Source organism: Phalacrocorax carbo, chromosome 3, assembly GCF_963921805.1.
Source record: "Phalacrocorax carbo chromosome 3, bPhaCar2.1, whole genome shotgun sequence".
NCBI lineage: Eukaryota > Metazoa > Chordata > Aves > Suliformes > Phalacrocoracidae > Phalacrocorax > Phalacrocorax carbo.
In genome coordinates, this window is record NC_087515.1 from 80,698,457 (window position 1) to 80,714,860 (window position 16,404).

At 40.2% G+C, this 16,404-nt stretch overlaps 1 protein-coding gene across 7 annotated transcripts in view; it reads right to left on the minus strand.

Annotated features, from left to right (window-relative positions):
• LIN28B (lin-28 homolog B) overlaps positions 1–16,404 on the minus strand; it is an 88,416-nt gene that overhangs the window by 33,766 nt on the left and 38,246 nt on the right. For all 7 annotated transcript variants that reach the window (XM_064447547.1, XM_064447548.1, XM_064447546.1 and 4 more), the window contains exon 3: positions 11,629–11,813. In XM_064447547.1, coding sequence (XP_064303617.1) covers positions 11,629–11,813 — 185 coding nt within the window. The remainder of the gene's footprint in view (positions 1–11,628; positions 11,814–16,404) is intronic.

The window sequence follows — 16,404 nt, forward strand, 5'->3', positions numbered from 1 at the left end:
ACACTCTGTGGATTCTTTTTTGACTTGGAAAACTAAAATGCTTAGCACATTTTAAGTAATTATTAAAAAGAGACGTAGGCACATATTCCCAGCAAGTATCATGTGAGCAGCTAACCATGATTTCTCCAAAAATATATCAAGGCACAAAAACACGGAAAACGAGCCTGATCAACAAGAAATTAAAGATTTTTCATGTACTTTCTAGAAAAAAGTGATTTACAAAATCTAACTCAGGAAAAAGAATGCAAATAAAATTAAACCTTTAAGAAGGTAAATAAATACTTATATCCAAACTATATACAATTTCTAATCCTATTGCCAACTACTGATGATTCCCTCCCATTGACAGAAGAAGTAACACTGCCTAATTTTATAGAACTCATTATGCAGAAACAGGCTGACACACACATACTCTATTGTTTTGTTTTACTTTATTAGTTTAGCACAACAAAAAGGCAGAGGTACTAATTTTAAACACTAGCAAACCTGAGGCTGAATTTGAAATATTGAACTATTTCAGGTTTTTTTTGTATTGGTTAAAAGATATCCATTTATCATTGAGGAAATCAAAGCATTCTGGTTAAACTTTGATGCAAAGGCTGTTGCAACATTAATTGCAGACAATGAAATAAGAGCAGTCTGTGGTTTGCTATTGTTTTCAGAACTGTCTGAATTAGATTAAATGCTTAGCATTTAAACTGTCCAACAGCTAAAAGAGTAAAACTCCAACTAACTTCCAGGCTAAAGAAAGCCATTCAGCACAAGATCAGTGCAACTTAAATCAATTTTTGTACTTTCAGCTATTCATTGTAAAAGTTCTAGTGCCAGGCGACTCAACACCAGTAAGATTATAAATGAATGGAGATCAAAGAAAAGAAATTGTTTAGCTCACTCCCATATTTCATAGTGACCCTTCACAACTCTTTCCTCCTTAACCATTCCACAGGTCTGTTACTGAGCAAACCCAGCTCCCTCTACTCCATCAATAACGCCGGCCTCGGCTCGCTCTTCCTCCAGCTTGGCCACGGCCACCTTTGCTCTCTCTTGCACACGTATGTGCAGTTTCTTCTGCAAAACCGGTCCCTTCATTCATGTCCTTCAGTGTCACAGCACGGTTTCAAAGGAAAAACATTCCAAAACCCCAAGCCTAGCTGCTAGTCAGAGGAGATTCAGGCTAATTTCTACCCATTACCTACAAATTCAGCATTCAAAAAAAAGGAGGAAACAATTTACACTGTAGTAACAGCCTGTGAAACATATGATAAGATGCGAGTTCTCCTACATCACCTTTTCTCATTTCGTGCAGGAAATGTAAGACAGTTATTGTATACTACTTCTTTAGCCTACTTACTTCAATGCCTAGGCTCACCACTGAATCCAGCTAAATCTTGAACATGATACATAAGTACTGACTTTGGGGCTCTCACTAAGGTATCTTCACGTGTTACACATATTAATTACTTTGCAGTGGCTATAGGCAATTGTATGGTTTAATTGGTCTCAAGGAAATGCACAGGATTCTGGAGCACAAAAAAACCACCCAAGTTGCTTTCCAGATGAGCCTTATTCTAGGTGCCCAATTTGAAACATTAGAGCCCACAAAGCACTTACTATTTATATAGCACCCGATACATTTAGGACAAAGCTCAAACTGAGCAACTGTTACAGCTGGGAGCATTCGGTGGTTCTGCAAAACAATCTCCAGATGTGTCAGGTTTGTCACCCGGTAAATGAGGAACACACAATAAGCAGACTACTGCAGAAAGTCCCACTTCAGATCAGCTGAACTCAACCTCAGTCTTTGTGGGACTGCAAAGTAGGAGCTTAGCTCTCACTTACACTTCATCTCCTTGTACATTAGCTCTTGACTTGCAGCAATCTTTCAAAATGGAGGAAATTTTCATGCAATCCTTGTCTGTGCCAGAGGGGATTCAGGATTCCCCGCACTCCCTGAAGAGTGCTCTAACTACCAGCTTTGAGGTGATCATCTGGAGACTGGGAAAACTTGGTGCTCACACTGACACCATTTTCAATGGTCTGTTCTCCCCTCCCCAAGCCCTTCTCTTCCCTCTCCTTCCTGATCTCCACCTGTCTGTGTTTTCATATTCCTGCTCCATCCTAATTCTTCTCCCTATCCATTGCCCTTGAAATATCTTCCTGTCACCCTGCCTCAGGGATCACGGACATCACAGGAGCATTTCTATGTGAGCTCCACTGTCTCATCTCTGAACAGCTTTCCATCACCAGAAGAAGCAACTGCAAAGTCCCACTCAGTCCTGCTACTTCTGGATGGAGGATGCCACATTGCTTAAACAGATGCCTTCGCCCCCCGCCAATAAACCTACCTTTCCTGGTGTCAATATGCCCTTAAACCCAGTATTTCTTTCAGTACACAGCCTATGTCTCATTACCTGCTTAAGAAGTGCTCCAGCACGCTGTAGGTGCAATTAGCGGGGTGGGGAGCGTGCACAGTGGGATTAGCAGTAGCGTGCCTGTATCACCACTACAGAGATGACTACCTCCATGACACATTCCTCTTATATAATGAGCTGCTGAGCTTCTTGACAAAATAAGGTATCGAAGTAAATTCACATTTTTAAATGATTCATATTTAAGTAGGTTTGATCTTTAAGTGTCAAGGACAGAAACATGAAGCCACAGCTAATAAAAGAAACAGCTGTAGCAATCTGGAATTATATTACCGCACAGACTTTATTAATTTGAAGTTAAAGGGCTCCAGAACTTTTATTCCTTCTGAAAAGTTTCAGATTCATCAACAGTGGTAAATCAAAGGCAACATTTTGGGAATGTCTGATTTAGCAGCTATGCTACAATTCAGTTTTCTCCAACTTTCAAGTTCTTGCTATCTTTTTAAAACAGGCCAAGATCTATGGCAGATTCTTCCATCATTTGGAATCACCATTATAATCTTTCCTTCATGTTATATATTTATTACATGCTTTGAGTATCTTTGCTAGCTGATGCTAGAGCGCAACACATGAAGAAAAGCAAGGAAATGCAACTGTTTTCCTAAAATTTGGGGTTTAAGTATTTACACTGAACATTTTTGTAGTAAATACAGCATGAACTGTGTGCATCTTTTTAAAAGACAATTTGTTCTGCAAGCAGTTCTGCTCACAGTTCACTGAGAGCTATAGCGTGTCATGAGCAAAAATCAGCACAGGCTGTAGTCAGGGTCAAGATCAGCTTAAAAAGAAATTTCCACGATTGGGGAAACCTTTTCAAATAATGCCCTCTTCCCTACTACTTTCAAAGCACAGGCTTAAGTATTTACTGACTTGGGCCCTAAAAATGTATGCCCTTTTTTTATTCTTGTCTACTTGAAAGTAGTGTATTTGTATAGTAGTAAGATATTTAACAGCAAGAGAGAATTCTGAATCGAGGAAGGTGCCAGGTATATTAGGAAGATTTTTAGAAACAGAAACAATGTTTTGTAAACTATTTACTGAAATACTTTTAACATACACTCTACTGAAGTTATGCATAATCTCTGTTGAATTGTGCAAAGTTCTATATTTCTTGCTTCTAAATTCCTTCAGATGTGGGGAATCATTACTACAGGTAAGACTCCAGTGTGATCATTAGACACATCAGTACACCATAGCAAAGGCCTGAATATATATTGGTACTTTACTGTAAACGAGAGCGAGCTCATCCCTTGATTAAAGGGGTGAAATACTCAGAAAACACAAGGCCTGAAAAGACATGTGATCAAAGAAAAATATTCTGCATTCCCAAAACTGTGTGTGTACTTAAGAAACCCATCTGCTGTGCAGGGACAGCTTTACTCTTCATGAGGCTGTATAAAAATGACACCTGCCTACTCACTTCATCTGTTCCTTGTACATTTTCAGAATTATATCTACTTACTTTAGCATCAAATTTGGATATCTTATTATAAACACTATGAAAAATTTGGGGCCTATCCCTTCTTAACTGTATACTCATACAAACAGACACCAGAGACAACTTTATTCAGACTTTACTTTGTTCTTAATATAAGTTTGCAATGAAGAAAATTAGGCTTAGATAGCACTTAGTGATATCTTTGCCACCAGGTTCCCAGCTCCTGCTTTAACGCAGAAATTTGTGTTCACTTGAAGTATGTAAATAGCCCTATCAGAAGGCACATCTGATGGAAAGGAAGCATGTATTTTCTTGTATTTTGTTGATTTCTGCACCTAACTGCAAAGCCCAGTTCCCACCTGCACCCGAGGGAGCAGGCTGAAACACCGCGCGGTCATGCAGGTTCACCAGCAATGTGGTATCTGAAATGAGCCCTTACTTTCAAGTCGCCTTGTGGTGAATTTTGTAGTTAAAAGCACGTGAAACAAGAGAACAGCTCTTCAAATGAACGAGGAAATGCCTGTATCACCACCCAGCACACTAGTGTGCCTGGGTACCCCGAAATAATTCTAACTGACCTTTGTCTCAGCAGTAGTGCAGCTTAGCCTGCATCTAACCATGGGCACTCGGCTTTACAAATTAAACAATGTTCTCTACATTTGAAATTTGGAATGGGATTTCCTAGCGTGTCTTCTGAAAGACAAAACCTTTTATTCTAATGTTACGCGTATTGTTATGCACAACTGCAACCATTCCTACTCCTAGCTCCAACATTCAAGTACTGATCTTTCGGTTCTGCATCCTGGCTCCTGACTGTTTGAGCTATGGAAGCAGGCAGGAAGGGAAAGCCGTTGTCGTTTGAGGACGGCAACTCCCGATGCTGCATGCTGGATCTGAGGGTAGAAGCTAGGTTAGCCCTGGCTGGCTGCCTTCTGAGAGGCGAGGCTTTCCTACTTGTGCTCTCGCTCTGGGGCACTCACTCTACCACAGCTCTACCCCTGGCATTTCCAGAAGACTGAAGTTTAACTACAGTCTACACTGGAGGTGGAATCATGCCATATAGTGTATAGTCCATAGATATTGGGCACTATACACAACAGCCAGTGGCAGTTGTTTTGTCTTTCCTCCCCTTAAACCACCTTCCTTTCATCTTTTGAGGAAGAAAATACCCAGCCTTGGAGATCTGATTCTGTTCTCATCAGGCTGGACAGACCGAGTCCTGGAAGCACACCGTCTGTTTGGTATGCAGGAAGGCTGTGGCTGCTGAGCCTCCTTAAACACAGATGGATGATGTAGACATTTTAACAAGGGCCGTCTAATTAACATATGCAGTAACACTTTTCAGAGGCTTCTAACTTAGACTTGGATGGGTCTGCACAAAGACAAGGAAAGATTAACCCCCTGCCCTAGAGATCCATCTCCAAGCCAGCTTGAATCAAGCCTCCGATCCTCAGCACCAAGTGGCAGCTATTTTTAAGTTACCTCTTTTTTAACCCTATTAATAAAGCCCTCTGGTTTTATCCCACTCTTTGAAAAACACGAACTGTTGCTAAACCTTCCAAAAAGTTGTCAGCCTGAAAAAAGAGCAAGTATGGAATACTTTGTGTCTAATGATTGCAGTCCAGCAAAGATATAACCTTCTTAAAGTACAGGAGTAGTGGAAAGCTCGCGGGCTTTTGGGGTTTTGCCTCTTTGGTTTTTTTTAAATCCAACAGTGTTCTGCTGCTCCTGTTATGAGCAGTTCGTACTAGCTTAGTGGCTTATTATGGGACAGTCAGCAAATATCAATAATAAGATCTTGTAACAAAGCACATCTGAGACTGGTGTTTATCCCCCTTTCTAGCCTATTGTCTAAGTGTGAAAATTATTTACTATATAAAACTCTGCAAAATAATACCAAATTTTGCTTGAGGATGGGAGAGGAAGTTGCATCCAACAACTCAGATACTTAACACATCATCTAATTGTCTTTTACAGATTAGGTGTTGATACCGAAGAAACGCCTAAACCAGTAATTGCCAGAGATGGAAAGCTATACCTCCCTATTTCTTGCAATCTATCCTTAAACACACGCTCCTGTTGGAAAGAGGATAATAGGCTAGAAGGGCCTAATTTCATATGGCAGTTTTCATTTAAAAGAACAAAACTATGGTGGTCTTTGCAGTCCATAAGCCTAAGAGGGTCTCGGACATCACTGAAAACAGGAACTAAACATCCAACAGAATCACTGTGAAGCTGGTTAAAAACAAACAGCCAAGAAAATGCCCTACACTTGAAAAATGGGAAAAGCAAGAATGAAGGCTGGAAAGCAAGAAATTCTTATGATCTAAACAAAGTGAGAGAGAGTCAGGGAGAAGGGGGAGGTGTTCACGTTTTAATTTCTGAAACACCACCCTTGAGTAAGGTCCTTTTGCAAGGCTGTATTTTTAAGAAATCTGTGTAAAAAGCATACGACTTCTGCATTACTTTTGTGTCAGCTTCCTCTTTAGAAAATGGCAGAACTGTAAACACAATCTACCTTGGAGAGGAGCAGGAAAATTCAACAGTGACATACTGACACCATTTTGTGCCAAGGGCTACCACTCCCTGAACTTTTCATCTGTTTCTCTGGACAGCTGGGTGCTCTCGTTCCAGCTGCCCCCTGTTTCGCCCCGCTGTTGTTTAGGTCCTGCCCAAAGCGGGTCCCTGGGGCTGGCTGAGGGCAGGAGTGTATGTGCCCCCTGCGTCGTAGCTGTGTGCGGTGACCGCCGGCCTGGCCTTGCCTCCCAGCTCTCAGACGAAGGGACTCTGAAGGGCTTCCCCCATCCGCCTCGGCCCCATCTGTCTGTTAAGCACAGTTTTTATGAGCTTCTCCCATTTTGGTACTAGTTCAGGGCTCTCCTTCCCAGCCTGTACCACTCCCATTCTCATCTACTTCACAAAAATCTGCTTGGCTTGAGCCATAAGAGGCTCTTCTATGAAAATTAAATTATACACTTGAGTGTGATGCAGTCAATACAGATAGAATTGATATAGTCTCAGGTTTGAAGTGACTTTGTGTCATGCAACTTTGCTGTCCTAAACTAGCTCTCCCAGTCCTGTTTAACTTCAGTCCAAATGCCCTCCACAGCACTCTACCATGCCATCATCTCTGCCTGCATCACACTGGTTTAGAGGCTGTTTGTGCAGATCACAAGCTTGTAAAGACGACTTTTAAGATTTTCTTATTATAGTCTGACTTCATATCATCCGCAAAATGTCTTCAGATACTAAATCCATTTTCTCTCTGACTCAGACACAAACTAATTTTAAGTGACAGTTCATCAGGGAAGTATTATATTATTTAATTACAGCCCCCCTTCCCTAAGTGGCTGTATTTCCACCTGATTGGTCATTTAGAGATATGTTCTTCTTCACTTGAAAATTATGCTTTTGGTCATGTCTAAGAGTTACTGGCAAACACTGTTTATTACATCTTAACACAAAACCACTTCTTTTCTAGTTATCTCTCCTTCATAGACGTCTACACTGGAAAAAGGTTTTTGAAGTGTTACAGCGATGCTGCAGTGCTCATTACTATTTAGCCATCTGAGCTAGAAATACAAGTTATTTCACTGCCGTACTCCCAGAACATAATTCAGCATCATCATTTATCCAGTGGCAATGCTTTGTTAAACTCCCCCATTTCCAGCAGCTCCCAACTCCCTCCCTCAGAGTTTACTTTCAGGGCTGTGCTATAAACAAAGTCAGCAAAATGTGTCATGTCAAACCCAAAATCTCACAACATCCTGCTTGCTTGTTGCATGTTTAAATCCAAACCACTTACTGATACAGCTGTGTCACCTGTGCTAGAAAGCTTCCCTGCCACAAGTGTGACGTTAGCAGAAGGTAGCTTAGGACTGAAATGTCATGAACTAGAACCGGGAGATGGAGATACACCCTTAATAATTTCTTTCTTCGCGCTTTATTTATGCTTCCATTTTGGCATAAATACTTCAAAAAGAAAAAAAAAGACAAAAGATTTGTCATCTTCCCTGTACCCCTGAAATGCTTCCCTCGAAGCACACACCAAGTTGAGCAGATACAGCACTACAGACACTCTGCTGAAAAAGTATCCAACTTTGAGCTCCTACTAGGAGTATTTACATATACTGGATAATACCTTTAGGTCCCAAAGATAACTCCAGCTTCTAGTCCTGTGAGCATCATCCATCATCTTTGTTAATATTGTGCCTAAGGTCTGTGGCTCTAATTTATGTAAACATACACTGCACTATGGAATACTTTCCCAGCTACATACACTTATAAAAATAAATGAAAATTACAAGTGGTAAAATGATGCTTTACCCAGTTTCATTTTAAGTCACATACAAATGCTGGGAGTGGTTTTTTTGTTTTTGTTTTGTTTAAAAACAAGCAAATTTTTTTCCCTTCCTCTCTTTTGCCTCCTCCATTCTGAGATGGTGGCCTGTGTTATGATTTAATTTATTCTGCTCTAAATAGAGATTTCACAGACTTGCCTACAAGTTACTGAGCAGGTGATTAAGGTGTGAATTCAGAGTACTTTATCTTTTCTGCATCAGCTCCCTGCGGTCATTCCTAGAGAGCAGCATAGCGTGCTTTTGTGTCAGCTCACTGTCAAAGTTCAGCAAAACACACCGTGTTCACCATGAGTTAAGAGATCCTACAAAGGGCGCCGCAACCTGCTGCAATGTAACACGTTACAAATCCATCCCTGGGCTTACTTCGGTAGAGACCAGCCCCTAGAGCTGCCACTGTGCACATCTGCTGTAACACACCACTTCTGAACCTAGGCACTTGTCAGATGCAAATCCCAGCCGAGTCTTGCTCAGAAACCTGCCCTCTAGCCCAGATTAAGCTGTTGTAATATCCACGTATCTTATGTATTTTTTCACAGTGTCTAGAGTAAAGTAAGGTCTGGGAACTTAAAGCTTGCAGGCTGCTTATAACTGCAGCTTCATTTCACACGGACCACAAAAGACTTTCCCTTCCTCAGCCTGGCATGTGCTAGCATCCTGGCTTGGAAAGATGCCAAAGTGGTCAATATCAGCAACAGCAATTACAAAGCATTTCCACCTATGTTATAAAACTAACATGGCCCACATTAACTCTGAAGGGGAAATATTATCACAGCAAGGTCCCCACAGCAACAACACTGCAAATTACAGAGACTCAAAGTTTGTTGTGGAAGCACCACAAAATCTACCAAAAAGCACCAATGTTTGGTCACCTCCGTGTCATGACTTCCCCCCTGCACATATTGCTGCTTTTCCCTTTCTTTATCCTGCCTTTCTGTGGGATAGAGGTTTCTTTTCCTATTTCTCTTTCTATAAGAAAAGAATATCCTTTATCCTTATCCTATCTCTTTCTATAGGAGATTTCTCTTCCTATTTCTGTCAGTCTTCCCTTCTGCCTTAAACCACACCTGCACCATTAATAAAGGCATGGGATCCATTCAAATGGGATCCATTTTAAAAGATGCAGCAAGGCTGGGCCCGCACACTGTTAACACTGATAATGTAGAAAAGAGACAACAGACAAGAACATGGAATTAGCTTTCAGAAATGGAGGCAGTTCTCACAGAACAACAGCAATCTTCAAGAAATTTTCCACTACATGTTGGACGTGCACTTTTTTATTGGCCCGGCGTTTAATCGGAACCAATTTTCCTTCAAGCAAAGACACTGCTCCTCGCTGAGGGATAATGTCAATGCTACTCCAGACATTTCAAATTTCAAGCTTTTTTTGGCATCTTATGACTGAAGTGTAAGAATTTTGAGACAGAAGTGGGTAGATGTTTTTGCCCATGTTCTCATATTCAGATTAATTCAATTTAGTTTTGAATTTTTCCTTCTTTAAAGGCAAGTGACATGAAAGAGTACATTGTGTCATGGATCGCCCCTCTGCGCTGTTTTTAGGGTATATCTGTTCAATTTTTTCTATGCTTTAGTTATGAAAAAATATAATTGGAAGTAGGATTCATCTTGCCTAACTTTAGACTTGTAAGGGAAGTATCTACAGCATTGGAGCCAGACCCCCTTTGTAGTCCCTGAAGAGAAACAGCCACAAGGCAAGATTCATTCCCAATATTTCAGATGCTTCCCTAGGATGAAATGAATTGCGCTTTGGAAGTACTGCTTCCTGTGCATTGACCATGCTGTGCACTATAAATATATACATTTGTTCAAATCCCTGTCTCCTTCAACATATAAGTAGACCTGGAAAAACTACAACCTGCCCATTTAAATTTCAAGGTTTTTGAAGCAATGACTGTCTTCCTTCATACACATGTGCAACAAACAGGACAACAGTATCATGACTGCATGGTTGTGGCCTTTATTTGCTGCCACAGTATGAAACATCAAGAACAACGGCAATGCTGATACCCTAAACAGATTAGTAATTACAGTCCATGGAAAACCAATGGTGTAAATAAGAACTATATTGGAAGCCTAGCTAAAAAAAAAAAAAAAAAGAGGGGGGAAAAAAAGAGAAAAAAAAAAAAGATTTTTCACAGCCACTGCATGCAACACAACTCTGAAAGGCCAGATATGGTGAGCAATCAAAAAGAAAGCTTTGTCCGGCTTACAAAGTCTCTCCTTGTTGTGGTTATGGACTCTGATCTGTTACAGCAGCAATAAATTTTGTTCATGGCCTTTAGCTTTTACAAAGGTGAAAGAGGGACAACTATCACGCTGTCTCCAGTCCTTAATTAAAAAAAAAGGGGGAGGGGGAAGAAGCCTTGTAACAGAGGTGGGGACAAGTGGAGTTCAACTGTGGCCAGCAAAGGCTTCTCATCCTGTTTCTCAAGCTACACTGCCTTTCCAGGTGACCCCCTCTTTCCCAAGCTACTCTTTGCTTCAGAATTTGCAACGGAAGAGAGCCACCTCTCAGTCATGCCGTACACCAAATACTGCAGGAAAAACTTGACTGTTTGGATGTTCTTACTAGGATCCTTCACAGACTAAATATTCCCCTTGATCTCAGCCATTACAGCTACTGGGCTGGGCAATACCATGAGTGAAAAAGGGAGATTCACCTAAATCCAAGAGCTCTTGGGCAGGAAGGCAGCCCTTGGGGAACTAGATGCAGGTGGCTTTGCAGTGAAGAGGATTACAGAACTTCTTCAAGCCATCAGAGGCAGAAAGTAAAGTAAAACAGTGCAAGTCAGACTGCTGCACTTGCGTATAAAGAAGTGCAGCTCCTGAGATTAACCTGGAATTTGTAAAATAATATTACAACAGTTCTTCAGACCAACAGGCATTAAAACTTTTGAAAACACCTAATCCTCTGTTCACCAAGTAAAAATATAATTAATCAAATTATGTACATCTCAACCCTGTCTGTACCACCTACACCTTCTTCTGTATAAAAGTACTGATGCACAGTTTAAAACCCCACTGCACACAATAATCTCTTTAGCATGCACAATTCTCACTGAAACACGGTGTTATTTCACCTGTATTCAGAATGACCTCTCTTCTCAGTCTAAGAGCAATATTTTCATAATAATATTACATTCCTTTGCAGGCTCCCTCTAATTCAATAAAACATTCTCAAGTAAAACCAATCAAGTGGGTGATTCATGTAGTTGTACAGATACAGCTTAATAAGTTTGATCAAACTACTAGGCTACATGTAAAAGCCAAATTTACATAGATGGGTTTCCTTTCACAAGTGCACAAATGCTGAAAACAATTTCAAGTAAAACTTGCAAAGAAAAAAAAGGGGGGGGGGGGAATATCAAAGTAAGGTAATTACCTATCTCCCTTTGGTTTTCTTTTTTGTACTGTCTTCCCTTTGGGTCGTCTTTCACTTCCTAAACAGGGGCTCCCACCAGGGCCTGTTACCCGTATTGATTCAAGGCCTTTGGAAGATTTCTTAAAAGTAAATTCCACTGGTTCTCCTTCTTTTAGGCTTCTAAATCCTTCCATGTAAAGCTTGCTCTGTAAATAGGAAAAATACTCTTGGTTACCATTGCCTTAAAAACAATATTCACAGTCATAATCAACAGGATTCATTATTTATCTACTACCTTAGAATACATACAGGCTGAGTAACAGTTTCCTCTGTGTTTACTATAGCAGACAATACTACAAATTGTAGTCCTGGACACACTAAAACACTATTCAACACTAAACAAGTGACAAGAACCTGTTTTCAGAATCAACAAAACTGAAATAACATTTTCCTTTTCTGTGATGAATGCTATAGATGTAAAAAGCAGAAAAAATGCTGTATTCATAAAACCCCTGTCTAACAGGCATCGGGAACTGAAAAGGCTTTTTAAACAAAATGTTCACTTCAGAGCTAATTCATTTTTTATTAAAATTATCAGAATTTTTATTCCTTGTATCTGGGACATGGTTCTGCTGCTCTGAAAATGAATCAAAGACACAATGAGCATGAGAGGCAGGAGAAAGGCATTCTGAACAAAGTCCACCAAAATGGGCAATTCAAATATCCCTAATGAGATACTAGATTTCTGTTCACTACCCCAAAAAAATCTTACCTAGTTAGCATAATTTAGGTATGGATTTGTATTTTCATTCACAGAAAAGGAAATTATCATCATCAGGGCAAGTCAAATAAATACTGATAAATCTTTTGATATTACACGGAAGCAGCAAAATCCTGGACAAGCTGAAGTCAACAGTAACACCATTGATTTTGATGCAATGAAAATGTTCATCTCAATTCCTAATAAATTATGTACAATATTAAGTCTACATCCCAGGACAAATCTGATGAATCAAACTCTTAAAAAAAAAAAACTTGATGATAATTTTATTTTTTCAAAAGAAATAATGATAGACACTGGTTGCACTAAAAGTTTATTTTAGAAGTTACACGTTACATGAATGAGATCAGTTGGACTCACAGAGAATATTAAAGAACCCATCGATTTCCAAACACTTGTACTTTTTGCATGAGTGTTATGAAACATGTTGTCTTCTTTTGCTCATGAACTCTTCATAGCAAAGAGAAAAATAAATCCTGACTGATTCTTACTCTGTTCTCTAGCACTCACTTGGCCGTACCATGGAGTCAAGAAGGGAATCTTCACTGCAGGTGCCATCCCACTGAGTCACGTCAGAAAGAGCTGAGTGACACTAGACTCTGTAAGTCACATCTACTACCCCACAAGGTGCAACGAGGGAATGTGTTCAAATCAGATGGCAATCCCCGACATGGGCTCCCTGTATTCATGTTATGGGTATGGGAGGTCTGCAGCACCCAAACACTATTTTAGCAGAGCAGAAGAACTGACACCTACGGAGTTCATAGTTCATACATGAAGAGGGAGCTGATCCCTTTGCAAGGATGCACAGAGAACAAGTCAGGAGGCAGCAGGCCTGAGCTGCTTCAGGGGAAACTACATCCAGACACGAGAAGTTGCTCACTGTGAGAAGAATTAAACAGAGAAGCCCAGAGAAGTAGCCTAGTTCCCTTTGCTGGAAGTAACTAAGGCTCAGCTTAATAGGGCACTGAATAACCTAATCTAAGGCCCTGCCTTTCAGCAAAAGGTTGGACCAGATGGTCTCAAGAGATCCCTTCCAACCTAGACTTTTCTGTGATTCAGATATCTTAATCCTGAGCGGAATCACACCTGGTCAGAATGAAAAACAGGATTCCGGTTCCTGGTTCTGCAGCAGTTACCTCGGGGAACCTGTGTCACTTAACCTCTCCCTGTCCCTCCGAAGAGGGACACCACTGCAAAGTCTGTTTCCCACAGTACTAATAGACTAAGTTAAAAATTATAAAATAATTGGGAATATTTATTTTAATTAAACCAGGTGAAAGCACATGCACCTTTGCTTCCAAAAACCCTAAGTACCAGACCAGCTCAGTTCTCACAGTCTACCCAGCAGCAACCATTCATAACACAACACGGCACTACCAATGCCAGTCTGACAGAGGGACTCAGTTGCTTATATTTTTTCCAGCAGCCAAAAGTAAGCAAGAACACAGCTTCACTGTTTAGGATGAGGGGTGTTTTTGCAAATCCAGTTGTGCAGCTTCAACCGAACGTTGTAAGTGTGAAGCATAAGGCAAATAGTTGAGTTTCTCGGTGAGAGGTTGAGCACTATTTAAAAGGGGGCGGGTGGGGAAACATACTCATGGAAGAAGAAATATATAATATCTGTTCCCTGAATCATATGCTTGGCTGTTTTTTAAAGAGAAAATATAAGGTACGAAAATGGAAATATGCAAATTTTCTCACTAATACAACTGGAAGACAGCAATTCTACATAACCAATGAAACAAGCCATGCAGGAAGGCAATATTATTTCAAGCAAGCCCTCCACTTTGGAATGTCTGTATAGCAATAAGGGGATCTTTGTCACAATGAAGAAACATCCAAGTTCAGAATATGCCGAAAGATGACACAACCACTCATCAACTGAAACAACAGATTCTGCCTGTGGCGTGGATCCATTCCTAGGTCCACACCTCTTCAGCAGCCACCAGGGAAAACCCTGCTAAAAGGAAAGAACTGAACAACATGTATTTTGTCCCAAACTAAAACATATCATTAAACTTTCCAAAACTAGACAATTTTGACAACACAGATGGGTGCTAAGCAGGAGGGGAACCTCAAGCAGATAAGCATACGCCCTTATTTCTCAGTAATACCGAACACAGCATGGATGCTTTTGTCTTTTTGTTTAATTACAACTTAATGAAGATATAGTTAAGTCTCAGCAATACTGAAGTGTTTTTCTTTTCTGAGTTTCACTGTTATAAAACAAATACCAGAAGGTTGACATTCGATATACACATAACAGTATGTCTTCTACTTTACTTCAAAAGAAAGAAGTACTTCTTTAAAACACAACCTAAACCAGGGCATTATTAGTGCTCTAAAATGTTTTTATTTTTCTCATTTCGCTTCTAGAAACACAACTTTTATTTCCAAACAAAGCACTATATTTATAACAGGGATTTTTAAATATATTTGAAAGTCAAAGTAATGGAACAATTATGCTTACATAAATCACATCTTATGCAAGTGCACTTTTTTGCATTTTTTTCAAGCACTTTTAATAACAGAAGATTTTGGGAAAAAAACCCCCAACACTCCAAATGACTTGCACAGTACTCTCCTTGAGTACACCTCAGCAGCTTTTCAATGTTTTAGATGGATTTGGTGCTGTCTGACTTACTGTGTAAATATATACTACCGCGTTCTCAGCCAGCTCATGGTGAGAGTCTCTGAGGGTGCAATAACAATTGAAAGCCATAGTGAAAAAATGGCATTTGGAAACCAGCAAAACAAATCTAAAACCTGAATCCCTCTTAACTTGTCTGAAGAGCTGGACAAAAATGTCTGTAGAGTTGATAATTTAATGTTGAGAGACCTAGCTCAGTATTTTCCTCACATTACTTAAACAAATAAAACCCACACAATTAAAAGCAGCCAGAGTTTCAAGTCAGTGAACCATTTCTAGAGCCCTGAATGGGGTGCATGGGCACACCGCCAATGAACAAAGGGAAAAACTTAAAAGCAGCATGCTTTTCCTCCTTTCTCTCTCTTTCAGCTGTCAGAGACTTTGCTATTAGTTTTACTGGCAGTCAATACAGTGATTTCAGACTATAGCTTTTTTCCTTTTTCTCTTTTAACTTGACAGTGCCATTTCTGGTGTTTTTTGTTTTTCCTTTTTAAATAGGTATCCTATTATTTCTTGGTATTTTAGCCTATAATGTGAAGTCTCACACACCTCTGTCACAAGCAACGGCCTCGTCCAAAATGCCAGCAATTTCATAAGAGTATTAGCAACAACAAAAAATAGAAGCGGAAAAATCCATGATCACAAGTTCTTGGAAAGCATTTCCCACTATGAAACAAAAATCAAAGCATAACAAATATAAACAGTATTAGCAAGGTGGTCCCAAAGAAAAGTACCATTTCCTGGGCAGTGTCAGGGAGTGCCTACAACTCTCACCCGGCTCTACAAAAGAAAGGAAGTTTGGAATTAAGGCTTATTACAGGGGCCCAATTGCTTCCAATACGCACGCATTACTTTTATTAACGTGCGGGGAGGGAAGGAAGAACACGGTCCCAATAAGTGCCTCCTCATAACTTCTGTGCCATTTCTAGTCAGGGCGGTGAACAACTGCTGCCGCAGACATCAAACTCTTAAGCGGGGGGGGGGGGGGGGGGGGGGGGGGGAGTTATTCGGTGGTATTTGGTTTAGATCATTTATTTTCTGCATCTCTCATTTCTGCCCCTTTTTATCTAGTGATTGATTGATTGTTCAGTACAATGACCAGATGCCACCAGTATGCTGCGTTTCCCAAAGTAAGAAAATGGTTTTCCCTCCAAAATTATCTACAATTAAATCCAGACATGAAGGAAAGCATATCCTGAAGCCCAAACACACTGAAGATCGTAAGAAATTATCTCCAAAACAACCTTGTACAGTTCTGTCAAGAGCTAGCAAACTTTGAGTAAAGCAAGAGCACAGAGTAAGAGGACACAGAAATAAAACAATTTACACTGGATCTATACTAGTGTTCTTACCTGCATTAGGT